This window comes from Amblyomma mixtum, chromosome 3 (assembly GCF_055824585.1).
Source record: "Amblyomma mixtum isolate Tamu chromosome 3, ASM5582458v1, whole genome shotgun sequence".
NCBI lineage: Eukaryota > Metazoa > Arthropoda > Arachnida > Ixodida > Ixodidae > Amblyomma > Amblyomma mixtum.
The window spans coordinates 362,506,019-362,533,539 of NC_143014.1; the positions used below are offsets into that span (position 1 = coordinate 362,506,019).

At 49.6% G+C, this 27,521-nt stretch overlaps 1 protein-coding gene and 2 pseudogenes across 1 annotated transcript in view; all 3 read right to left on the reverse strand.

Moving 5' to 3' along the window:
- Positions 1-14: 14 nt before the first annotated feature.
- On the reverse strand, positions 15-4,634 carry LOC149356585 (uncharacterized; annotated as a pseudogene).
- A 7,193-nt stretch (positions 4,635-11,827) lies between these two features.
- Positions 11,828-25,664, reverse strand: LOC149356586 (uncharacterized; annotated as a pseudogene).
- Positions 25,639-27,521, reverse strand: part of LOC149356587 (uncharacterized) — a 79,245-nt gene continuing 77,362 nt past the window's right edge. The window contains exon 19 of the mRNA XM_089584200.1: positions 25,639-25,809. Within this exon, the coding sequence (XP_089440326.1) occupies positions 25,690-25,809 (120 nt within the window). The 3' untranslated portion in view covers positions 25,639-25,689. The remainder of the gene's footprint in view (positions 25,810-27,521) is intronic.

A 27,521-nucleotide genomic window follows, 5' to 3' on the forward strand; every position in this document is an offset into this window, starting at 1 on the left:
CGGTACTTTCTGCCCTAGATGTCAACGTGTTTCACTGCCCTTGTCTGAAAGAGTCAAATATCTAGGTATTCATCATGACGCCAACATGTCTTGGTCTTCTCATGTTGAGCATCTCATCAAACGTCTCCGTGTAACTTATATGCATCTTTACAGAATGAAATTCAATACTTGTGTTAGGTTGCGTCAGCTTGTGTTTAAGGCTATAGGAGAGTCTCTATTAAGGTATGGTGTCACTGTTTATGGCTCATGTGCGTTGTCTAGAAGGAACCAAATCGATAGATTACTACACAGAATTTCCACAAACATTTTGTATGGCACGTCTAAGGAGACCTTAGATAGTGCTGAAAGAATGATTGCAGCTGATGTGTACTTCATTCAAGATTTACACATGTAATTAGTAGAAACTACTTCTCTTAAAACTTTAAGCTTCCTGTGAACAAACCTAAAATAGTAAGAAAAGTAGAGCCGTTTAAATTTCCCAAGATATATACACACTTTGGAAAAAGGTGCCGAATGTTCTACATCCCCTTCCTTTTTAACCAGCTTCCAACAAAAATACTATCATTGCAGACGATCAAAGAGTTCAAGTCAGAAGTAAAATCCTGGCTAGTTACGTCTAGAACCTTAAAAACGGTAGACTGACATGTCTCGAAACACTCTGAAGGTCTTGTTGATATGTGTTATGAAGCACGGTTGCTTTTTTATTTTGTTGCTGTTGTTGCATCCTCGTAATCTATGTATTTAACCTACTTTATCAGTGTGTACAAGTGTGATTGCTGTTCCTATCAATATATGTTTTTGTTTCTTTTTTTTTCTCTTTTATATTGCGAACCATGTAATTTTGTCTGTACTAAGTCTGCACTTTGTTTGGTTGCCGTGGACCGCCCACAAGCGCCCTTTCTTGCGCTTCCGCGGGCACACATACTTCCACGTGTAAATATGACAAAATAAATATGTATGTATGTATGTATCATCCCTGTCCTGTCCTGGCGACGGCTTTATTCTCGGTCTGTCTGCGACAGCTCCCGCTTGAGCACGAGCGACAGCACCTCGCGGAAAGACGGGTAGGCGACGATCTCCTTGAGGCGCTCCAGAGCCCAGCGGCTCCCGGTGACCATGAGCTGGAGAAACCACTCGTCCATGCGGTCCGTCTTGAGGTCGCACTGGATGTCCTGTACGCCGGACCAATCCATCATGATCGCCGTGAAGACGTCTTCGTAGCGACGCAGGATTAGGAAGAATTCTTCGTCTTCCCGGTCGATGTAAATCCTGGGGAGGACAGCCAATAGGACAGCGGAAGTCAATTCAGGGTATTTCGTGCACTGTGGTGAATAGTTACCAAGGCTCTGCGCGTAGCGGTGCTTTTCAAAAGCTGTGAACTCGCCTTGGATTTCCGAAACACGCACTGGCTGTTTTTAATTACTTCCTCAATAAATCAAGACTGAGAGGAGTACGCTGATGTTTGAGTATTTCTCTAAGCATGCCAATTATGTACCCACTTAAAACATGGCAGTAACACAACCTGTCAGCTGCTACTCCTGACGCAGTTCGTTAACGCACCGAACAGTGTGTGAAATACCTGACTAGCTCTGTGGAGTGGCACACCTCCGGTGCCCTGCGCAGATAGGCCAGGTTGCCGGACATGGAAAGCCGGTTGAGCGTGATGAGGGCCAGGTGTCCCAGCCGGTAGCGGCGGCGGCACTCCAGGGAGATGAGTTCTCCGTTGCTTCCGCCCTGGAAGATCTTGAGGCACCATGCGCACGCGAAGCGCAGGCACAGGACCACCAGCTTGTGCGGTGGCACGTCCCTCGAGAGGGAGCGGGACACCTGCGATGGGAAATGAACAGTGAACTCCCGCTACAGGCCCTCGCACGCTGAGAATGACACACACTCTAAGTACATTTATCTATGGATGCATTTTTTTTTTACTTTACAGTGCGGTGAAATTAATGTGCTGCCACATGACATCGTTCTAACTTCTTTACACCAGGAGCGTGTAAAAGGTCTTGAAAGCTCTTATAAATACCCCCTTTACCTTCTTAAGCTCTGGAAACTTTTACAACATAAACCTTAATCTAGGTTAAGCGCCCGATCCTGCGCATTTACCGATTGCTTGAAAAGAAACCGAACATAAGGCAGGAGGAACCGTCAAGGAAGCACAGCTGCTCGTTATTATTAAGTTCTGATAAGTTCTGATAGCAGAATAGCGGAGACGTAAGAGCGTAGCCATATCCGTACCAGCCGGTTGACTGCTGGACGTAGGCAGGCAGGTGCATGATCTTTACCATTGGCCAAGGCTTACCCGGTGCGTGCGTTCGTACGTTTGCGCTGTGCTGAAACTTTATATCCATAGAGCACAATCAGCAAAAACTGGTGCTTATGTCGAGTGACTATCACCCTCATCCTTGTAGACTTCACGCAAGGTCAAATACGAGACAAAACGCCGGCGCTTTGAAATCTTCCCATTCAGCAGTGCATAGCGCTTCGTTTCAAATGTGCCGCATGTAGCTGCACATAGTGTTTCTGTACGAAAGACGGACTTAGTTTTGTTGAGCAGGCCATCCACAATGCTCCTTCCATCCCGCTTCCTACAAATGTCGGATGGCGAAGAACTCAAGACAGTTATCGGCGATGCATAAAAGATCCCCATGCACAAAGTACGCAAAGGTGCCCAGCCCTCTAACTTGTACATTTACTTTCGCGCATGATTTCCGCCCCACGCAGCTCTCTTGCTGACCCCACGCACCTTGACGCATGCCTCGCGCATGATGTTCTTGTAGACACCGAGTTCCTGCGGGTCCTTGACGAAGAGGAACTCGCGGCTGGAGTCGATCCAGTCGTACATAAGCCTGAGCAGGTTGGTCAGCACCTGCGTGTCGCCGTGCTGCGTGTCGTTCTGGTCGCCGCCACCAGGGTGCGACCTGCCCAGCAGCAGCGCACCGAGTCGCTGGCTGAAGCTGTTGCGCGATGCGGCCCGGGGACGCAGGAGGACGTGTTCACCACGATGCGCATAAGCACATCGGACACCACCCAGGGGAAGCTCTGGATGCCACCTTCCGAGGACTGGAGCCCGTACGTCACCTGCGTCCCGACCCCACATGATACTTTAGCGAATTACCCTGCACAAGGCGTTAGCCTTAACGTAGTCGCCGTAAGGTGTGAAGCTACTCTAGGGCCGCCATCGAACGAAAAACGCTAAAGCTAGATCATCGGTCTTTGTCAAAACATAAGTCATCGTGAAATCTCTTCAGAAGACGCTGAAAAACGCGGGAGGAATGAGCCCTGCAGTAGTTTTTAGTTTAAAAAAGGCTTTCATTTCGCTGAAGGTATAACCAAGATGCATTACTGAGCACCAAGTACAAATAAGGCTTTATGTCGGATACCCCGAGGAAGGGTCACGGGCATATTACTTCAGCTCGCTATTACCCACCTTGCTTCCGCCACGACCGTAGTAATCATCTGTTCCTTACTACCACACCTAACTTTTGAAATTAGTTGTCGTCGAATGCGTGTGTGGACTGGCGGAATCTGGCATAGAATTAGGACGGCCACTAAGATAGTCGTTCGTTCAGACGCTTCAGATTCCCTCCGCAAGCATTATTCACCTTTCAGAAGCTATTCGAGGGCAGCTTGCGTAACGCCGATGGAAGACTGCATGCAGTGGCTGATATGAAGTCCTAACTATCTGCCTTCTTGGTCGCCGTCATGCTACCTTCAGAATGTATTAGTGTGGCTATTCAGCCCGGCTTTTCAAGTATGCGTATTGGGCTCTGCTTAGAAGGTACACCACGACAATCGACAGCCCCCCTTGAAGAGCACAATCTTTCAGGCTTCCGCTATAAACGCAGCCAGCCAGACAGGCAGTTCCATTACCGAGAAGGGGAAAGGGTCAGGCTCGCAGTAAGAAATGGTCAACCTAAAAGCCTCCCATCTTGCACTGTGACACCCTCTGCAAGCTTAAAACACGAATGCTAGAGCACGTCGCTTCAACTGACATCAGCGCCGCTCATGATGAAAGCGGCTGCAGGGCACCCTTACTATAAGGCCACCCGTTATTGTCAGCCGCCGCAAACACATCGTGCAGCATGGTCTCAGACCTAGCGGCCAACGCTCCGCGGCGCAGGTGTCAGTCCTCCAAGGCACGCGGCCACCATTCATCACTCAGTCTTCCCTTCAAGTTCTACATGCAGCTAAATAAGGCAGCGAAAGAAAAAGGAAGTGACACATATACAACACTGCTAAACTCAGAATAAGGTGACAGCCTTTAGCGTTGCGTTCGTGTGCCATATCTGTTTCCGGCTCGTTTGTCCGCTCACCCAGCTTCCCTCAATATGCACTGACCACAGCTCAGCAGAATACCAGATCGAAAGCGATGCACGCAGAAAAGAAAGCGTACGATGTCTCACCTGCTACCAGGCGGAGGCCTTAAGGTTCTCGCGAGCCGGGTCCAGCTGCTGAGAGAACTCCTCGCGCGTTCGGCGCACCACGTGCTCGACCTGGCTCTCGAGCACCATGGCCATGTCCGTAGGGTCGTTGTTCTCCTTCACGTACTTGCTCAGCTTGGACACAGCACCGGAGAGGGCCTCGCTCTCGCTTTCGGTGTGGTACGACTTGAGCAGCGCCCGGATCTTCATCGCGTACCTGGCGCAAAGGAAAATGATAAGATACTGTCACTGAGCTGTGCAGGTGATGCAAGCAATGGAAAGGGAGAAGGTACTGTCACTGAATGATGCAGGTGATGCAAGCAACGGAAAAGGAAGAGAAAGTAGTGTTATTGAACTGTGCAGGTGATGCAACGAAAAAGGAGGTACTGTCAGAGGACCATGCACGAGATGTTGCAACGGAAAAGGATGGGTTATGACGCAAGCAAGCCCCGAAAATCTGGACAAACGCTTCTATTTTGAACGGCTTCCACCACGAGCATCGTGGTGCTGAACATTAAAAAGAAAATTGGCAGTGGCTTAGCTCTGGTTAAGCATGGATACACAAGCGAAAAGCTGCAGTTATGCATTGTTTGACGTCATGGCTGTCGCAGTTCGCGCACAATGCACTGGGAGCACCACGATAGCGGTGTAGGCAAGCGCGTTATATAGCCCTCCTTCCGCATGCGTAGCAACTGCGGTAAACACGAGGCTGCAACGAAAGGTCAAACGGTGGCGAGGAGGCGAGCGCGCAGTTGTAGCGGCGGTGAGGAGGCGGCGCATATACGCAGCAGCGCGCGGTGGTGGTGGTGGTGACAACTTTTAATTGCTGAAATAGAGTTTGGGAGCCATAGAGTGGCCCCGCTACATGGTCGGCGTCCCTAGTCCGGGACACCGCATGACAATGCCCCGTCTCTCGCCCGTTTCACCAGAGCCCTTTGGGACTCAAGCGAAGAGCAGTTGAGGAGGGCAGTCTCCCATGCCTTTCTGGAAGGGGAAGGGGGGAGGTGGGGATTTTGAGTACATGCCCACACCATGTGGAATATATCACAGGTCTCCCCACAGTGCGGGAATCGCCCATCCGTGTTAGGATCGTAATGTTTTAAGATTGCAGGACAGAGTAGAGTACCTGTCTGCAGGCGCCTGAAAGTTCGCTCCCCCGTCTTACTCAGCCCCTTTGCAGGGGCCGGGAAAAGGCGGTGGTTGTCGCTATAATGCGTTATTATTTCCCTGAATCGCAGCAGCGGCTGGTTAATCTCCGAGCCAGAAGAGCTGGGATGAGGAGCCCGGTGAATAAGCGCGCGGGCAGCCGCATCAGCGGCCTCATTACCTCGTAAGCCCTGATGGCCAAGAGCCCAAATGATTCTTTTCAGTGTTGGATCAGTGGCAGTCCGTCTAAAAATTTAAGCAGCTAAGGGGGAGATCTCCCCTGCCAAGTAATGATCACATGCTTTTCGGGAGTCCGTAATGATGATTCTCGAATTGGCGTGGGCGGCAGCAAGCGCTATCGCTACTTCCTCGGCTCGCATTGAATTCGGGGCTCGAAAAGAGAGTCCACCAACGTGCATTTCCTGGTGAACGACAGCGGCCGTGTAAAATCCCGTGGGCGATGGCCCTGCTACGTCTACATAATATACTCCAGGTCGGGAGCCGTGTTGTCTCTCAAGAGCCCGAGCCCGCGCTTGTCGTCTGGCTGCGACGAAAGGTCAGGCGGCGGAGTCGCAGCGGCGGTTGCGGCGGCGGCCGCTCCGACCACCTGCGCCTCTTCTGTGACGTCACTCGGTTCTGCGCACGCGCAGCTGTGGCTAATTCTGATCACGGAGCATACGCCAGACTCGGTGTTGATTAGCCTAGTGAAGCTTTTCGCTTCAAAATCTTGTGTGTAGCTCGGTGTGATTCGGATAAGCTCGGATTAGTTCGGAGGAGCGTGCGCAAGCTGCCCCAGAGTGGAAAGAGGGCGCGAAGATGAATAGCGAGAAACGCGCACATGCAGATTCCAGAAAGAAGAGACCGAGAATAAACACATGCTTCCGCACGTCTACTCGGTTTAACTAGGCTAAAACACTGCAACTTCTTTTTGTCCTACAGTAGCAAGAGAACACCGGCATAATTATGATAAAACGCTAATATCTTGCGACTCCTTTGCTGCAGCGCACTTTGTCTACTGTAGTGTTGAGATACAGTGCGTACCGTTTATAGGCCGACGTGGCTTCTAGCAGGAACTGTTCTCGTCCCTCAAGCAGCAGTCGAGGGTCCGGAGGGCTGTCTTCCACCACTTCAAGTCACTGGGTGCTCAGTTCAACCTGTTCACCGGAACCACACAAGGACGACACAAAAGGGTGATGCGCGCATTCAGCACATCATGAATAAACAATGCAGACAGCATCCGTGAACGCATCATCATCAGCATGACTACACCCACTGCAGGGCAAAGGCCTCTCCCATGTCTCTCCACATGCCACATGCCTCCATTCCAAGTTCCGAAGAACCATGCCACATGATGATGCACTCCTGGTGTCGAGGCCGGCGTGAAGGAGGGGTCAGCAACTTTTGTCACCGATAGTACATTAAAATTGTTCCTGTGTCTTCAGAGCTACTGCCTGACTCGACAAATCAAATTTTCCCCGTACTGATATTCAAAGGTAGTCGGTAGAGAGAAAGTGAGGGCAGGTTAAAGAAGTCCAAACTGTCCTATCCAGCAAAATTGACATGTCGTATAAGACCTCTTTAGACCCATGCTGATAGTTGGCAGTTTGACAGTGAATCCTAGAACGAAAACCCCAAACCGGCTGCCGCAGTTCCACGGAGGGGTGAAGCAGAGCTTTTTGAGCTTCTTGAATTCGCACTAACGCTATGGTTCTATTCGCCCATGCAAATGAACAAGATGGTACATCGCCAGAAGCAGCCATGGAGTACAATCTCGGGCATGGTATGTGCTACGTGGCTCATAAAATTTTCATGCCGTAACCTATTCAGTTCAGACCTTCATAGATACATTGCTAATTATCACGTAAGAAGTACGGCTCGAACCAATTACGCTTAAGACGTACTTGTTTATGCGATGATCAACATGTGATAAGCCGCGCTGGCATATGATCTTCACGTCAGAAGCTTCACGGGGCTTGTAAGTTATAACTATGCGATAAACTAGCATCAAATTCAACCGAAAAGTTCGTGCAAGAGCTCAGATGGCCCTGAACTAGCGGTTGCCGCAATGCTCCTCGAGCGTTTTCAAACAGGGATCTTGTAGATGCCAACCTTGAAGGAAACAGCGGCTATTTCACAGTCCTGTCGCTCATTTCCACGTATGGAACCTAAGCATCTTGGAAAAGTCGCAGAGGTGGCCGTTCGCGAGATCTAAAACCTGAGTGTGCAATTAGGGTAGTAAAGATAGCGCCAAACAACACAGACACGGAGCAAACACGTGTTCCGGGCGAGACATGTGCGTTATGAACAGCACTATCGTCTCACACATCATATCCTACATACAGTCGAACTTCGTTATAGCGAAACGGTTTATAACAAAATAATGGATATCACGAAAAGCGATGATTCCCCTTGGAAGTTGTCAAGACGGGTTATCAGGAAGTGATTGCCGGGTCAAATCAGCGTCGTTATAACGCGGTTCAACTATTTCTGTACGCTTAGTCATCAGAGTAAGGGCAGCCGTCTGAACCACAACTTGGCAAGCGCGGGAGCATACCTTTTTGCAGTTCCGGTAGAGCTGCCCGAGCACCTTGCGCGAGCAGTAGGTGTTCTTTGTGTCGAGCTTCTCCATGAAGTCCGGGTATATGGGTGGCTTCTCGGAGTTCTGGAAGCCCTTCAGGTCGCCACACTTGGCGAAGTCCAGGTTGACGGCGCACTTACGCGCCAAGTCACGGCAGCGGCGCGAGTTGATGCCACCGTCCAGCATATCGGCCCAGACGAGGTGCGCGTTGGCGATGAGGCCGATCTTGTCGCCCTTGATGTACTGGCAGAAGTAGTCCACCATGTCCTGGACCTGTCGTCGCCGTATAAGAAGGGAAGTCCTCTCGTCAGACGGACGATAAACAGAATTTTTCACACCGTCCCTTTACATCCTTCAAAAAAACTAGAGATCAGGGTCTTTACACGTGTGCGAAACCTTTGGTGGCACTCTTGAGGGAACTAGCGCGAGCGGTTCGCTTCTAGACCAGCGTTGCTGACTCTACTCTGGAGCGGGAGGGAATTGCCGACTTTTAGCAGCCGTCTCCTCGCACTCAACTTCGCAGCACAGCCGCGGCAATGCGTTACTTGTGTTTTAAGACAATCTTGTTTTCTGAGAGAAGAGGGTGCTTAGAAGGGTAAGCCATGCTGCACGCTTTCGGGGCGCCATCATTGACAGCTCACAGGAGCTCAGACAAGTTTGATCATCATCATCATTATTGTATTCCAACATCAACATTAAAGACGCTGAGGACCATGAACAGAAAGCCTAACGGGGCTTGACGGGGTTCACGGTCCCTGAAAACATGGCATTGGAAACAAAACTAGAGTACAAACACAACGCATCAGACATGGGAGGATCTGGTACAAAACCAAGAGATAAGCAAAGACAATTACAAGATTAGGAGAGTGTTTAATGAAGTATACAATGTACGGTGCAAAGCAGAAAAAGGTAGAAAGTGCAATCATTGTGGCTATGATACATTTAGAAAAAAAAACAGTATTGTGACTATGAAAGAACTCGTTTGTTTAGAGCGCATATTATGTAGCATCTGGTAACCATAGTTAGTACGTGCTCGAGGTATTTCGCACAGTTCAGTACTGCAGGTATTCCGTGTTTATAAGCAAGTATCGGATGGTTTTTTTTGTGAACGATCATCTGCTCTGATCGTTTTGGTTATGTTCACTTATCTACGGACATTGTCCAATGGTTCAGCCACCGCTCTAAACCTAACATGGCCAAAACGGAGCCAGGCTTGCAAGGTAAAGTCACAATTGAGCAAAGAGCGCTGCCTCTCGCGAGTTCCAAATGAGCAGCCAGGTGTCCTTTTATTTATGCTTTCTACAAGCAAGTAAAACTTCGGAAAAGTAGACGATAGGTTTTTCAGTGATGCAGCCTATTCTAAAACGGAATGGTAATTCGATTACTGCCTCGTTTCATACTAAAAGGACGCTTGCAACATATTAGGGCCTCATTAAGCCTCATTTGTGATCAGCCAGTGACAATCCAGGCTTCGCCGTATCCCACCGCTGAATTTGCTGAAAAATTTATTATCTCGTCGTAGGGACTACTCCAGTTGGTGCCACTGGCCCAATAACACCTAAAATACCCCACCAAAATTAACAAGCCCTCCCCATGCCCACACTGAGACCTAGCAAGACTAATAGGAGTAATCAGCGATATAGCTCACCCCAATGGGAGCCTTTCGTTCCTTGGGCGGGTCGCTATAGTAATGCATGGGGTTGCAGTTGCTCTTGAAGATGAGGTCCTCGTACCATAGCACTGAGTACTCGTCGCCGTCCAGGTCAGACCCTGAGCGCAGGCGGAGTCCACATTAGGGACCATTAGAAAGAAGTTGTATGCGGACGTCTGTGAAAGCAGTTATGGTGAATGGGCCTCTACGACTAGAGGAATCGCTCAAACTCCTAAAGCCCAAACTACGAAATATTTTGCGCTCCAGATCATGCATCCTCGCAGTGAATTTTTTTCGTGCTGTGACAGCGCTCACGGCATGCAGGTTCAGGCAAAGCACGGTTACTTTCTTTTTAGCGATTGACAAGCGCTGTGCCTCCTTACACAAGTCACGCAGGTTCTGGAACAATTCCTGAATCTTTGCCCAATGCTAGAAATTCGCAGTTACGAAAGGTGAAAGCGAGGGATTTATCCCTCATTACGCCAGTAGGCGTTCTTTGGGTCTCTGCAGCATAATGAGTTCTAAGCGTCGACGAAGGTATCCGGGTGTCTTCTGAAGGCAAGACCACGGGGTTCTGTCCTTGGCAGAGCGTAGTCCTAACGCGCATGTGAACTAAGGCAAGCCCTCAGTCACAAACGTTGAAAGCGACGGTTCCATCCGTCCCCGCGCAGCACAATGTCAACATGGAGCGCGCCAAGAAGGTTGTGTAGTACCGGCCATCTCGTCGGGGTGTGGACGCTCTCCCTTTTGAGGGAAGACGATGCAGTCGCGCACGTGATGCAGCTGCGGCACATTCACCGCCCTCAGCTTGCGGATGTCCCCCGGATGCATGCACGGGTTCTTGGTCACGATCACGTCGCCTGCACATCACACGGAGCATGGGAGAACTCAGTGACACTAACGCCAAGTGGGGCTGCAAATTCAGGTGAAAAAAGATTGTTGTTATGGTTATCGTTTATGGGGTTTAACGTCCCAAAGCAACTGAGGCTATGAGAGACGCCGTAGTGAAGGGATCCGGAAATTTCCGCCTCCTGGGATTCTTTAACGTGCACTGACATCGCACAGTACACGGCCCTCTAGAATTTCTCCTCTATAGAAATTCAACCGCCGCGACCGGGATCGAACCCGCGTCTTTCGGGTCAGCAGTCGAGCACCATAACCACTGAGCCACCGCGGCGGCCTAGGTGAAAAAAGGAAAAAAAAAGAAAGTGAATCTCATGCGATAACCTATCGGCTCCTAAGTGCGATATAACGGAAATAAAAAGTCGATTCATCGCGAGACCATATATAAAATGGTGGTTCTTTGTATACTGTTTTCGCTCCCAACGACGGTTTCGCAAAATTATCGAGAGTATAGCAGCGCACAACGAACAGGTACCTCGCCATTTATATTCTTTTATTGCATATCCCATGCTGTCAACATAAAGGCATTGATCCCGAACACGGGTTACAAACCACGGATGTGTCCCAAGATATATCCGCGACATTTCTCGGTCAACTGAGCATTAGTGAAGTCCTAGCATCGGCTTTAAAAATAAGAATGCCGTGATTAGATGGGGATATCGCAGACGAGGCAGAAACGAGATAATTTCCAGCACACGAGAAATTTATGCGTGCGTCCACGAATACGGACTGTAATAACTCGGGAGCATCGCCGCAGTAGTTTACGTTTCGATCCGATTACTACAGTCAACATCTCTGAGACCACCACCCGCGAACACGCAGCACGTTTGTATACGCTTTTAAAGCCTGTACACTCGAACTTTATGCCCCTACCATTTCTAGTTGTGTTCACATCCATGGATTGGATTGGAAAACATTTATTCCGTCAAAAATGCAGATGCAGACGGTCCGCGCTAGATGGCCACCAAGCCATGGCTGGCGGTGACCTGAGCGGCCCACTCGGTGGCCAAGGCTTGAATTCCCGGGTCCGACCTGACCAGCACGGCCTCCCATCGCTCAACAGAAGGAATTCGTACTAGATCCTCCGATGGTGGAGATTTTCGAAGAAAATACGAAAGCTGCTGCCTAAACGCACCCAGACTATGCTGCACTATGCTTGCTAGCACGAACACGGTTAACGGGGTACGTTCGAGTATGGTCGCCGGGTCGTTGACCTTGTACCGCAGCATGTCGTTCGAGTACTGGACGAACACCTGGCCGTACTCGAGCGTGCCGGTCTCATCCAGCACGCCGAACATGGTGCGCCCGTAGTTCGGAGGAACCAGGATACGAGCCTTGGTCCTCAGCTCCTCTGCGTAAGCGCATACATTGTCCGTTTTGAATAGTCAACGGTTCGTCGTTCACGCATTGTTGTAGACAAGTTTCAGCATGCTTCCTGAGGGCCATTCGATGCCTTACGAGCTGATGTTGGCCCTCAGGAAACATTGATTTTTATGGGCCATCTTTAACTAATGTTTGCCAGAACTTTCTGAATGTTAAGCCGGCCCTTTAGGCGCCATATGCCTTCGTCGGCGATTACAAGACACGTCCACGAGCCAGAAATATGTTATTCACTGACTGAAGGCACACAGGACCGAATATCGCGTTCTAGAAATGCAGGTTTATACTAGCCGCCAAGTGTCATAACTACAATGATTGCCGCAATAGGCTCGGCTAATCCAAGCGATAGGTTTTGGATGGTCACTCACCTGGTGCATTTGAAATACTCTCCGTTACATACACCTCATATCAAGAATCTTATGATTACGCTAACCATGCGCACAAAACCGACAAGAAACATCTCGTGAAGCAATTGGAAATTTGCGATAACTTTGGCAGGTCCTGCAAAATGAGCGTAACTAACAAACAAAATACGTAGTCAGGGCCAGGATGCTGCCTCTCTGCGCCTTCTTCCCAGACTACGAAACCAACAAAAACGGTTAAGATCGAGCGTTTCACTCACTGAGGACCTTATTGTTGACGGCGCGAACCAGAGCCCGAAAGAAGGGCTCCACTGTCAGGTCGATGCCCACGTCAGCCAGCTCCTTGTACGGAAGACGCATGGCGCAGTAGGCGCACAGAACCTGCGTAGTTAATAAGGCGCCCAGTTTCGTCTCATATGCTCATAATCACCGTCCTGCTTCATAGGCCGTTGCACCTGGGCGCCGAAATCCTGAACCTTTTCTCGAATTTTGACTAAAATGGATCGGCTGTCGTGCATGGGCTTCAGTAATTAGACTAAAATGGGATCGGCTGTAGTATATGGCCTTCAGTTATATGCAGAACACTGCAAACACTGACATCACACATGGCACAAAAAGCTGCGAATATGGACGAAAAATTTTCACCTGCGCGGCCTCGTGGGGATCCATCATACTGTCGATGAAGGAGTCGAGAATTCTGTTCTGCAGCGTCTGGAACACCTTGGCCTTGATGCCACTCTGCTCCAAGATGGTGATCATAGGCCGGTTCAGGTAAAGAACGCCTGCGAGAAGCCGTAGATACTGTCTGCGCTGCAAGCTCAAAATGTGACCATCTTGCAGTAATCCTCTACTTTATGCAACGCATGCCACGAATTATACTCAACGTTAAATCAGCGAAGTGCAACGCAGAAGGAAGGCGCCCCCCTCCATGCTTCATAATATACTCTGGCTCGATGACTATGCCTTCTGCCTACTTGTGGTAGCTACGACAAAAGTACAGAACAGTGGATGACTGTCACCGTTTCAAGCATTAAATCATCGATGTTATCGCCTCACTCAGAGGTAAATGTACACTCAAATTTTCGCGTAAAAAAATTGCACCATCTTGCGTCGCTATTCATTCAATTGGTATTCATTCCACCGGGTAGAGCAGGCATTCCCCTCCCATTTTCTGGCCTTTCAGTTAATAGGTTTGTCTGACCACGAGGGAAATTTTGTCTACAAACCGGCTTCCCGTAAACTTTGGTCGATGACTTTACATGGCCACGCAAAAAAACAAACAAATCGGCATTACACTTAAGCAGCAAATGTGGGATGCTCTTTATGACAATTTATTGTATGCCCGAAAAAAAACCCCGAAGTGTGGATCGCTTAAAATTATGCTAAGATACTCGTAAGAAGCCCAGCACAAGCCCATTAGGACACAGCGCAACTATAGTCGCATACAAATGAAAAATGAAGCAGCTTTTACGCGTCAAAGGAGTTTAAGTGGCGTCGTTTTAAGTCGCGTCGGCCGATTCTCATGACACTGCTAGCATGACAAGGCAGGAAGTGGCAGATGAAAGGCGATTGTCCACTCCCTCTATGGTCGGTGATAGTCACCTCCCTGCATTGTCGCGCCGCTGCCAGCACTGTAACGCTAACTGGGTCATCAGAGTCGGCCGACGCCATTGGCTGGACGGGAGTCCTTTGACGGAGAAAAGCCGCTTCGTTCTTGAGTTGTATATTCGGAACTATGTGCCTCCGGCACCAGCTTCTTATCTAAGCCCTTTCTGTCGATGGTCGTTGTAAGGGATCGGTAGTGTACGCGGGGTCATCGGAACGCGGCTGGGGGCGCTCAAAGCGAAGCGTCTCCTTTCTTGGAACGCGGCCGCTCGCGAACGCGCCGGGAAATACGGGTGTCCCCCCGCCCCGCGGTACCGATTCGCGCACGTGCTGGCACGAATGTGTATTTGCGTTTGTTTTTATTTTTATTTTGTGGTGGAGAGGGTGATCTACCCTACGGTAGTTGGAGGGCTGCCCATGCTCTTGATTAGCCAATCATATGAAGAGTGTAGAATGATTGGGTGCTACCAAATGTGGGCCGGGCCTTGAAGTCTTTAAATCCGGGCTCCGGCGCCAGAAAAAGAGTTCTGCGCTAAGGTGAGATGCTATGCATCTTCGGCTATGCCGAGTAGGGGCCTCCCCTAGTGTTAGCCAGTTCCGCCTTTTTGTTGTTTGTCCTTTTGCTGTTTAATGTCTCTAGTGCCTGAACTTGTATACGCTGTAAATATTTGTATATAAATCGTCAAGTATTCGCCTTACCCCTGCGTCTCAACTCATCACAAGACCGTCTCTGACGGGGCACCCCTGGTGCGAAGAGCTTCAGTCTTCAAGTTAATCAAACCGTCTCTGGCGGGGCACCTCTGGTGCGAGGAAGGTAGAGAACCTGAACTTTACTGTCGTAGCGCATGGAGGCAACGTACGGGGCTTGCTCGTCTTCAGCACGTATAGGTCGGAGTGGTCCGAGTGGAATTTGCGCATGCTCTCGCGGAAGATGATACGGCGTCCGCTCAGCGTCGGGTCCAGCAGCAGCATTCCCTTGCAGCCGCCGTAGCGGATTTGCACGGCGCACGGCTCCTCGCCTTCATCTAGCTCCAGGGCGTGATGGACCTGCGGTAGGGCGGAAAATTAAGCCTTCGGCGAACGACTACATACTTAGGTCAGTACACGCCTTATGCAAAAAAAAACAGCCACAGCCTTTTGATATGCGGGAGCTACGGGAATAAGTGATTCCCAGTTCAGTACCGGTACAAGCCTTCCTCTGGCCTGGCGCTCATCTTTCTCACTCTTAGCGTCAAAATGGCCAGATCCACTAGGTCACCATAGCCACACAGGACACATTGCCGAGAGCGCCCAGTCTATAACTTTCTAAGCGGCCCGAAGGCGAGTTTTTAGTTACGACATAGTGGTTGCCACCGACGGCGACAATGCTTGCCCCAGAGAAGTCTCGTATACAGTTGCCGCTGTAAAACATTATCATATGCATCATAGGTTCCTGCATTCAAGGAATGCAAACTTGCCACGTGCACGGTGCATGAGTAAGCAATGCACGGGCAGCACTTGGGCTTTGATAACACATGCATTGCTCACAACAGACCCCCGATGGTCTCTCTCAAGAAAAAGAAGCAAAGCATAGTACGGGCGGCAGAGTTCTGGGTGGAGTGTTACTCTCAGGAAGTTCGTTCGGACAAGATGGCTGTGTAAGGGGCGAGGCAGAAAAAAAGGGCTTTTGTTGGTAACAAAAAAAAACCACAGGAATGTTACCGGGTGTGTAAAGCGAGTGTATGAGCATTTGCAGAGGAGTGAGAACAATGAATTTTTCAGAGCCATGCACTGCTGCTACTCGCCTCGCAGCGCTTTGGCAGGTTGCCGATTTCGCTCGTCGAGCCATGGTAATTGCGCCGAAGAGTCATAGCACCTGCCAAATTCACCGCTACCCGCCGTATAACAGTGGGAAGAGTTATGAGCTAACGCTCGAATATAAGTTTATTAAGAGAACTTCTTGCTGGGCTAGTTGGTAATTCATTGTGAACTAAAGGCGCCAAAAAACCACAAATTTGCCGAAACATATCAGATCCTGCCCGTCACGCTCTTGTGAGCCATGCTTTTCATCCGTGCGGATCCTTGCCAGAAGCAGCAATATTGAAGCCAGAGAACTGATTGAAGCGTTTTATACCTGTAAAAAAGGCAGTGCGTGTGTTAGCGAGACTTCCGCATCTCTCTATCAAGCGGAAAGAAAGTTTTTTGAGCAGTCGTTATCGCGTTGATGCGTAATTTTGTTCTTTGTTCTTTGCGCAGGCGCTGGCGCTGTGTATATATGTATCTGTGGTGTGCAAAATAAACTAGTTGTGATTGGCGCTCTGTCCCGTTCTCTCTTCTTGTGTGTGTGGTTTTTGGCGCCTTTAGTTTACAATAAGTTTATTACTTTGGTTGGCGATGATGACGATAATACACATACCTTGCGCACCAGGGCGTGCGATATTCGCCCGATGCCGTCGCTGAAAATGTACTCGCGACGGGAACCATCGCTGCTGCACCCATGGCCTGCGTGCCGGATGTCCGGTTCCACAGTCGTGTTTTGGATCGGGACCGACAGTAGACCCAACGACTGCGAAAAGGCCTGCGCACAAGAAAAAAAAGTTCTCCCGAGTGGGCCACCCGCCTTAGCTGGTTGGCTCTAATACTGGTTACACAGAATTCAAGGCTATGTAGCCGGTAGTAGGGAAGCTTTTGCGCAAGTCTAGAGAACAATAATGAATGGCTTCTCAGACAAAAGAGGAGTGTGTGTAAAGGATGCAACACCTCAAGCAGAGGAACTGGTACTCCCAAAGGAGGCTGATAAGCGTGGTTAGACCTCTGGGCACTGTCCGTGCAGTATCGTGATTATTTGTGGAAGTTAGTCTTACCTTCCATTCCCTCTTGAAATTATTTCGACACACTTACATTAGATTCGAAAACGTGCAGGATGTGGCGTATGATTTCGAGGATATTTTCAGAGCCGGCTTTGAGCCACTGCACATGGCGCCTGATTGCTGCGGACGTTCGTCACTGACCTGCCTGCAGTGGATTGATAAATGAAGGATTCGCTTTGCTACAAGGGTGTTCGTTTCGAAAGATGCTATGCAAGCATGTGTGGATTAACGCAAAGCACGTGACCTCACAGGTGTGATGAACGAAGATGAATGGCGCAGTTATTGGGCTCTGCTTCCTTACAAACACCATCTGTGTTGCAAAAAGCGAAGAGGTTTTCTCACACATTTTCATGTCAGTTATTCGCCTATCCCATCACCTCTCTCAACAAGAACTTGATTGGCTCCTGACCTGTCCGAGCCGTGGCATGAACTTGGGCACGCTGAGGATGGCGGAGAGGTCGCCGATTCCATCGCGTATCTGCTCCGCCGTGCGGCCCTGACTGTCGTGCGCGTAGAACCAGACGCCGTGGTTACGTAGCTGGCTCGTCGAGCAGCCCAGGAACATGAATCGGCGGCCACCAATCTTCAGACCGGACGACAGCGGAGGCTTGATCACCTACACAAAACGAGCCCACGGTTGAAGTCAGAACCTAATGGGAGCTGTACATTGCCATCGCAAGGAGCACATCCTTCAACTTTCTTCAGTGTTCCTATCCAATATTTATTCAGTTTTGTGCCCTCCTCTGTACTCCACCCAACTGAATCCATGCAACAGCGGAACTCAAAAGCGACACTGAAATCAAATTATAATAGGCAACTGGAAGTTCATCAATGCGAGTTCGAAATGTAGTACCACTGCTAACGTACATTAGTCGTATGAAACTGTTGATTTCCTGTACATTTTAGTGCTAAAGCACTTATAGCCGCACCCTCCAGGTTTCAGGGGTGTCTGTGCGTGTGCAGCCCCTAAGTAGTAATGTAACTGGCTCACTGGTTCAGTGAACACCTCTGACTATAGGCGGTGGCATCCACCAACAAATTGCGGGTTATGCGCATTTCCTTTCCTCAAAACAAGCGAAAGGTTTCCGCTCCCTCAATTTTTGAGGAAAGAAAAGGCGCATAAATGGCTGCCTGGGTCAGGGGACACCTCATTCTCCCTTTAAGGTACGTAGCGTTGGTGTACACCTGCAAAAGCCGTGCTTTCGCACATCATTTCGTGCTTCGCAATGCTATACGCCAGCCATTTTTTCGTTGCGAAAGCAACACTACGCCAGCCAGCTCGGCTCGTCGCATGGTCGCACACGAGCCGTATGCCGTGGCCGCTCACTCCACCAGATGTGCTCAGCTGGGGTAGAGGGAGAGGAGGTGTCGCCTCGTTGGGTATTATATATATATATATATATATATATATGTATATATATATATATATATATATATATGACAGAAGCCAACAGCGACAGAAACCAAGGGGCACAGGGGATTTTTTAAAATTTTTTTTAATTGATTTATTTTGTGGTGTTGATCAATTTAGAATACCACTGAATATGCCATCGCTTAAAGTAACTGATTAGAAAAGCAGAAGAAAAAACACTCTCAGGGTTGGGTTGCTTGTAAACATAAATACCCCCGAAAGTAGAAGATTTGACAGCCGTCGCCGTAGCTCAGTGGTAGAGCACCGGACGCGTAATTCGGAGGTCGTGGGTTCGGATCCCACCGGCGGCGTGTGGTTGTTTTTTCTTCTGCTTTTCTAATCAATTACTTTAAGCGATGGCATATTCAGTGGTATTCTAAATTGATCAACACCACAAAATAAATCGATTAAAAAAAATTTAAAAAAATCCCCTGTGCCCCTTGGTTTCTGTCGCTGTTGGCTTCTGTCATGTTTATAACGAGCCCCTCATTCCCCTTCCCTTATATATATATATATATATATATATATATATATATATATATATATATATATATATATATATATATATATATATATATATATATATATATATATGTATATGTATATATATATATATATGTATATATATATATATATATATATAGCACAATAAGGTAAACGTACTTGGTTGCTAGTTTAAAATAAGATGCGAAATTGAGAAACGCTTCGTTTATTGGGAGTCGACGTTTCGGACAGAGCCTGTCCTTTTTCAAGACTGAGGTTACATGGTTCTTGGACCTTCTTAAAGGGTCTCCATCTGTACACGTGTTCGACACCTGAGCCAAAACAAGCCGACACTGCAGAAGGAAGAACGGCTCAGGGAAGAGAAAAAAAAAAGAGAAAAAAATAACAAAAAATACACAAATGGGACAGGGGGTGGGGAGGGTAAATGTCGTCGCCCGCCACCCACGTATGCGGTCGCGGGGAGAAAAGAAAAAAGGAAAAAAGGGGAGGAAAAAAAAAAGGAAGAGCGGGAGGGGAATATGGACAGAGAACTGAGTCCTAACACAGCGGACAGCTAGCAAAGTGTATAGAGACAAACAGTGGCCGACGCACAGCATAGATTTGAGGTGCACTCAAATGTTGTCCACTTAAACGAGTAAACAAGATACAATGGAGCAAAAGGGCGGGAAGAAAAAAAAAAAAAAAAGACTTCCGCCATGTGCAACTTAGTTAACCAGAGCTAAACCACAGCCAATTTCTTTCTCGTGCTTCAGCTACTGCACCTGTTCAAAAATTAAGCCTGCTACGGCTACTGATTCACCGGGCGATGGTGAACCTCTAAACACCGTACCGCGTTGAGGAAGTCGTCCTTGCAGGCACCCAGCGAGAAAGAGATGAGCTTGCAATCGTCGTCCCGCACGACGATGCGCAGGGCGTAATCTGGGTCGGAGTGCTGAAGCAGGCGGCTCTTGCACACCAGCTGCGGAGGCAGGTAGACGCGTCGAGTGGGCGTAAGGATCACCTTGCGCACCTTGACCATATGGACGGCAGCTCCTGGGCGATCACCGAGCCTGTGAAGGCGTCGGTGCGCTGCCGGTGCGCCCGATACCGGGAGTACAGGCGCTCCAGGGCGGTGCGGAACCAGAACACCTGCGCGCGGTGTCACGCTGTTCTTGACGCGCTGGATTAAGTGTTGCTCCAGCGTTGCGCAGTGACCAGGGCGACTAAGAGGATAACGTTGATGTGCAGAGAGCATCGAAAGGGATTCAAGGAAGAAGATAAGGTTATAGTCCGAGAATAAATGAAATAAAAATAAAAATACATAAGGCTCACGGCTCACCGGCACTTCCTACGTGTAATCTTAACTTTTCGCTTAAAATGACACCTTGATATTCAGCTCCTGAAAATGTCATCCATTACTATAGGCTACACACCATTCACTTTTCCATGTGCCCCTATTCGTACCCAACAATTCTGGACAAAAACATTTGAGTGGTAAAACGTCTATGAATGCAATTTTTTTCAAATAATGGAAGGTTTCACTGTAACAATCAATATATCTCCAGATCACTCGAGCGCAGTCTTGCACTTTTTTTTTATTAACGTTTCTGCTATCGTCAAAAGCGTTCCCCACTAGAGCAGGGGCATGGCCATTAGAGAGCCCTTGAGCTTTTCTTGTTAAAGCCAGCCTGCCAATAAGGTTTCTCACCCTTCCCTGGCTAAGCGAGAAATACATCTCGAAGAGGGCTTCTTCCAGGGCACGGGGACACTCTTCGGCGCGCGCAGCCAACTCCTTGAATGTTTCCCGGCAGCTCTGAGCGTCCATCGCGAGCTCATCGGTGACCTGCAAAAGCGATAGTCCACGCGTTGCTCGTCCGCGTTCGACAATGTCCTTTTCAAGCACCGTTGAAGTTATCCTCCCGCTTTGTTCAACTTTGGTTTCGGGAAGCTGCCACATAAAAAGCCAAATGACACCGTAAGTCCGCAAAAATTCGCGCATAGAATAATGACGCAGTTTTCTATTTGCGCCTGGCTGAGGTACAGCGCGATACGCCAGAACTGCCATGGCGGCAAATAAGCGAACGAAGATCACCTTTATTAATCAAGAGCGAAGATCCGACCACGCGGTGTAGCGTATACTTTTGAAGCAGCGTCCGTTCACTCGTGATAATCCTTATCTAATTCTAGAGGCCCGTGTACTATGCGATGTCAGTGCATGTTAAAGAACCCCAGGTGATCGAAATTTCCGGAGCCCTTCACTGCGGCGTCCCTCATAGCCTGAGTCGCTTTGGGGCGCTAATCCCCCATAACCCTTATTTAATTCTGTCTTCACAATGGTATGGTGTCGTATGGGGAATTTAACGTTCCAAAGCGACTCAGGCTATAAGGGAGGCCGTAGTGAAGGGCTCCGGAAATTTCGACCACCGGGGGATCTTTAACGAGCACTGACATCGCACAGCACACGGGCAACTTTGCGCTTTGCCTTCATTTAAACGTGGCGCTTCGGCCGGGATTGAACCCGCATTCTCTGGGTCAGTAGCCGAGCAGCGTGGTCTCTGGGCCATGGCGGCGGGTACGTTTAGAATGTAGTTGACATGAATCTTCATGAGGTCAAGTACATGAAAGTTATGTCCATGTCATGTACTTGACCTAATCCCGATGTATATATCGACACGTAATTGGAATTTTGTACTGACTGCCTTGCATGTCTGTCGGTTTCGGGCAGTTTTGTTAGGCATGAACGCACCCTATATAGCGAGCGGGATGCTTGGAAGTGACAAGAACAAGAAATGTTGACGGGGATACGCGGTTCGATGCCTACGTTTCCGGGAAATTTTCAATTCGTCAACTTTTGATATCTGTTGTCGGGGGTAAGAAATCCGTGCAGTGAGTTGAAACCCTACCTGGAAGCTCTCGGACCAGACGCTGAGCAAGGCGTACATGACGCCGAAGTCCTGCACGCTGGGCCTGGCCACTGCCTTCAGCTGGCGCGCCTGCAACTCGCGCACGGGCGCGTAAAAAACCTGCGCGTTGTTGCGCGTGCGCAGGATCAGATTGCAGAGGGGCGCCCAGTGGCGCGGCCCGCTGAGCGTCAGCCGCATCACGCGGCTCCTGCCCAGAACGTCGGCGCCGCAGTTGAAGGGTCCTTCGCCGAACTCGACGGCCCGGTCCCACGGGGTGGTTTCGGACAGGTCGAACTGCGTCAGGCAAGGTGGTGGCTGAGCAGGCTGATGCGTCCCTTATTTCGAGCCTGTCTGGACTCAATTTCTATTTTTATTTCATGGGCGAGGGAACAAACTCAAGTTAATGATATCCGGGTCGAAATCAAGAACAGTGCATGGGCAGGCCACGTGATGGGAAGGCACGATAACCGATGGTACTTTATGGTCACAGACTCGATACAGATCCGATTCGAAGAGAAGGCAAGCTTAGCGGAGGCAGAGAGTAAGGTGGGCGGATGAAATTAGGGAGTTTGCGGAGATAAGTTGACCGCAGCTGGCGAAGGACGGGGTTAAACGGAGGGATAAGGAAAAAGCCTTTGTCCTGCAGTGGGCACAGTCTGACTGCTGCTGCTGATGATGATGATGATGACTGACCTCATTTTCAGCGCCCATCATCTACACTAATGGCTGTGTTAGTAAGGAGCTTCTATGGACCGCCATTGTCGCAGCTTAATGTTTGCCAAACAAAGAATGCAGTGAAGCCACGACTGTATTGTCACTCTACCACTAAGCTTCGTGAATGAGATATGGATATGCGCGTGTTTGGGCCAGGTAATGTGGTTCTCAAGATAAGGACTTAAAATGCAGTGCACCTGACGTTGAGTTCCTTCTGCGGTGAGGCAAAATCTCTTCCAGCTTTATTGCCGTAAAACTAAGCTTTTGCAAGTAGACACTGCATATCTACTAGGGCAGTCGATATGGCATTTTTGTGTGAATGCCCATTGTCCGACGTCCGTTACCGCTTCTACTGAAAGGAGAGAGGCTAAGCAGTCTCGAGAAAGGACGGGAGTTGGACAAGGTTTGAAAAAAATTGAGAGAGACCAGTCACTGAGAAACACAAGCTGAGCAGTTAGAGTTAAGTTACGTAAGTAGCAGTGGACGTTGACTGGAAGAGCAAGTCCGAAGACAGGCCCCAGCAGCGCTAAAATACGTCTTATGTCTCTTAATATTCATCCTACACTTTTAGTAGACAAGCAGTCAGCAGTCACTCGTCCAGGATTCTGTACAGGTTTCTATACAGGCCTTGGTTTCTATAGCGCGCCGTCTTGTGCGTGCCCGTTTCAGCGCACAGTTAGCGCTTTCAAAAACCGTACAGATGGTACACCAACTAGCCCCACTGGTAGATCTTCTAGCTCTTTTTCATACAGCTTTTCTCGAAGTCCGTCAACTTTCCTTGTAGTCCTACAGTTGGCCTTCTAGGCAAAATGCAAACTCTACGACTTAAGGAAACTGTAGCGGAAGGGAAACCGTAAGGGCATAGGACAGTTCTTGGAGACAGCCAGGCTTCCTGTTTAGTCCATTGAAAGCACTTAACGATACAGCACTACTCACCTGTGGCAGGTAGTCACCCTCGCGGTTGCACTGGCTAGTGGAGCTGTTACCGGCGCACACCTTGTACAGCAGCGGCGGGTGCAACAGGTGTAGGTAGACAATAGTGGCTGTTGGCGACGTCTTGCGTAGAATGATGCGGCAGACGTTCGAGTACCGCACCAGCAGCCGGTACAGCGTGGAGCTCCGCTTGCGGACGTCCACGAAGTACAGATACAAGCCATTGGAACTGTGCTCAAAGTGCGCATTGCACTGCGTCACCTGGCGCAAGAGAAGGCGTTCAGAAGACAGCTCTAAAACCTAATTCTTCCGCTCACACTGTGAACTTGCAGTACTTCCTAAGAATCGCAGGTCTATCCATGTCGGTACAGTTTTGCACCATGCAGAGTGGATAATACATTCCTGGCGCTCCAATTGTTTTATGTAAGGAGAAGCACTGTCTATACAACCCTTGAAAGTCCTCTCTAAGACTGAGGATGGGCACGGCATAGCATCCACATCTGCGATATCATGCAACATAGCGTCACTTCTTCAAATCACTATGCCCTAAGAAATCTTGAACGGTGAATCGCAGGTCGTTTATACTGGCCGCAGTATATAAAACTGTTTTAAGCCACCGTGCCGTGTAAAGCACCGCACCTCTCTCTCTTACTGGTATCTGTAATGGCTAGGCACCCCATAAATTTTTCTGGAGCTGCTCGTTACATGAATTCCATCCACATGGCAATTTATGCTCCCCGTCAAGCGAGCCAATCTGAAAAGTGAGGCATGCAGATGAATTGAAAAGGGCCCTTGTGTAAAGTGCATGGCTATCATGCCCGAAAATTTCCCTTGCCTTCACGCACCCATGATCTGATCTGGGAGGACAGCGTTAGTTTTAATGTGCATATATGAGCTGCCACTGCCGTCGTATCGCCTGATATAGTGACGAATACTCTTCTCATATCCCCCTTGCGATTCAGGCTGTATTTTAGTTTACCCTAAGCCCTCACCGACAGCAACAAGGTTTATTCTCATGACCATTCACCATGCAAACATTCACAGCTGCCATAACTCCAAATTTTGGAAAGACTCCGTCTGAGAACACCTATACTGAAATCTCATGTCACCTTAAATCCTTCAGACGAGGGCGCAGGCGGCGACGGCTTGAGACTCCTCGTCGTCGAGCTTGTCCCATCTGACGGGAAGCTAGACTTGGTCCCTCTTCCTTTCTTTCCCCGCTTCACAGACTTTGTTTGACCGGAGGGAGAGGATGAAGACTTGGACGACGAGGGCGGTGGCGGCGGCGGCGTGGTGTAGGCGCTGTCAAAGTGCGCCACAAACGTGTTGTACCCGAGGAAGCAGCCGAGGGCAAACGCGTTTACGGGTACGTCCTTGTGCTCCATGGCGACCTTGCTGCCGTATGGGTCGCAGTGCTCCTCGAGCTCCTCGGATGCGAGCCACCATTCTGGCGGGCCGGACTTTCCCGCAGCCGTGCCGTTATTGGCCGCTTCCTGGTCTTGGTCGCACCTGCGGAGAAGAAAGTAAACTGAACATGCGGAACCAAAAGCCGGTACAGGCGCATGAAGCGATATCTTCGAACTGAAATGGCGGTACTGTCACCACCCTCAACCACCTCAGTACGGCGCCTATGAGCATGCGGAAACCGAGACTTCTTTAATTGCACCAGGGACGAAACTATAAATCGAGATGTCTGCATAAACGCCTCTCGGTTTCTGAACAGACGGAGGTGTCAACAATGATTCGCGCAATGAGTTGTTGATGAAGCTCAACAGCCTTTCCCCTCGATCACGGTATAAATAGTAGTGGTTCAATATGCATTTGGATTGCCCAAATGGTGCTGCAGTCACCTAACCTCCAATACGCACGCATCAGCTAACCTCCGCTTTTTGGACCCATGTCAGGGCACATGAGGAGTTTCTCAACTTATGCGACAGTACATGCTTGACAAAATGATTGCTGAGGCTGAAAGAAGACAGGCAAGGGCAAAGCCAGAACGACTTGTCGTGCTCACCACTTAAGTACGATATGCATGAACGAGTCCTTGGGTGACCGCTCGAGTCGCAGTGTCATGGTTGCTGTCCAATTGAGGCTCTCGTAGACGGCCACCTCGCAACGGTCTCCGGCCACCACCTGGTTCACGGCGCAGTGCAGGCCTAGCAGTCGCCGCAGCTGAGTTGCTGTCGGCGTGCCCCAGCCGGACTCCAAACAAGGGACGCGCAGCGTCATCTCCCGGCAGTCGTCCTGCCGTCTGCGAATGCAGAACCTGGACACCGATGGCGTCGGCCCCGGAAGCAACAACGGCTCTGTAGGAAGCGTCATTGCGGCAGATGGCTATGCTGCCCTTTCAAACTCTTCGCCTGGCTTCTGCGTTGAGTTCGACTATGTCTTCTTCTGGAGCGGCAGTCAAGCTAGAAGACCAAGGGCCAGACCCGGAAGTGCTCGATTTCTTGGCCTTTGATACGAGCTGCGAAGAGGTTTTGCACAAGTAATTATGGTTGAATTCAGCAGCTGCATCGTGGGCGTCAGTGACAGCGCTCCTGATGTTAGGCACCACGATTTCGTTATGCCATAATAGCCGGGCATGCAGTTAACACGGCAATACCACTTCGGGAAACATTAAGCACCGCATACTTCCAGTCTTACTTGGAATGCAGAGGCGGCTAGGCAATCTACAAAGGAGGAACATCTCGCAAAACGTCCTTAAAGTCTGCTGTAAAAATCATCGGGGTATCGGGATTCAAGCCAAGTAGTTTCCACCGATCAGGGAGATTACCTACTAATGTTAAGGTCTTGGTAGTCTACCTAGGCGACTAGCTAGGCGATGGGCGACTGCCACTTGGGGCACAGCTACGCCTAGGTGGCGTAAGCAAGGCACCGTATAGGTCGATTACAAGCCGGCAACTCAGCGGTGTGCATTGTATAAAGGACCACAGTATGGGGCACCTAGGTCGATTACGGGCCTGCACGGCAGTGGAGTGCCTAGGGTGAATAATGAACACATGGGGCACCAATACCCCTAGATAGCCTAGGTCGATTATGGCCCGGCATCGTAACCGGCCCGGCATCGGCCCGGCATGGGGTGAATTACCAACATGTGGGGTCCCACTCGCCCACGGGTGCATAAGTTGATAACAGCCCGACACGGCAGCGGAGAGCTTCGAATGAATGACAAGCACGTAGGCCAAAACTGCGTCAAAGTGGCCAAGTTCGACCACGGACCAGCACCGTAACGGAATGCTTCTGATGAAGGACGACCACGTTGGGCATTGCTAGGCCTTAGTCGATTACGGCTCGTCACCGCAGCGGAGCGCTTCGGAAGAATAGCAGCTACGAAACGCCCCTTCAGTGAGCGCCGAAATCATGGCCCGAGAGCGGTTTCCCATGCTCGTCTGCATTGGCATGAGGCTAGGTAACGAACCGGAGACCTTGTACTCGAGCAAGAAGGCGCAAACTTCTAAAAAACGTTGCGGTTCGACTACCTCTCCTGCCTCGCTGCTTCCATCGAAATAGTTGAAAAAGAGTAAGGATTCATGAAGGCTCAGAATGGCATTTGTTCCAACCCTGCGCGGCATAAAAAAAAGGTCCATTGGTAGGTCAGGTGAAGCTTATACATAGGCGGCGTATTCGGCCGTTTCAGTGACGGTGGCGGCACCACGCGGTCTCTTTCTCAAGCAGCGAGCCGGTGATCGCTCTTCCCTCCTGGCGACTGCAGTGGTTTGTAGCTTGAAGATGTGCTTCAGAAATGAGAATATTTTGCTATTCAACGGTGTGTGAATCAATGGACGTTCGAAAAAACAAAAACGCTGTTCCTGCAAGTAAGTAAAAAGTGCGTTAGGCAGGTTGGTGAGATGTTTCAACCCCGTGGTCCGTATGTTTTTCAGCGACGTAAAGTTGACTCCATGATACTGCGTCGTCAGTGCGTACCTGTTCGGAGTTTACTGTATACGACCATCGCAGCGAATTGCACCTGCACTAAAGCAGTCCAGTGATTAAACAATGAGCGGATGTGAAGTACACTGTTGATTCCAGAAGAGTGCGAATACGGGCTGGTTGGGACATGTGTGAAGAACTGGAAAAAACAGCGCAACGTAAGACGAGACAAGAGAAGGACAAGCACCAGCGCTGGTGTTTCCCCTTCTCCTGTGTCGTCTTCCGTTGCGCTGTTTTTCCCATTCA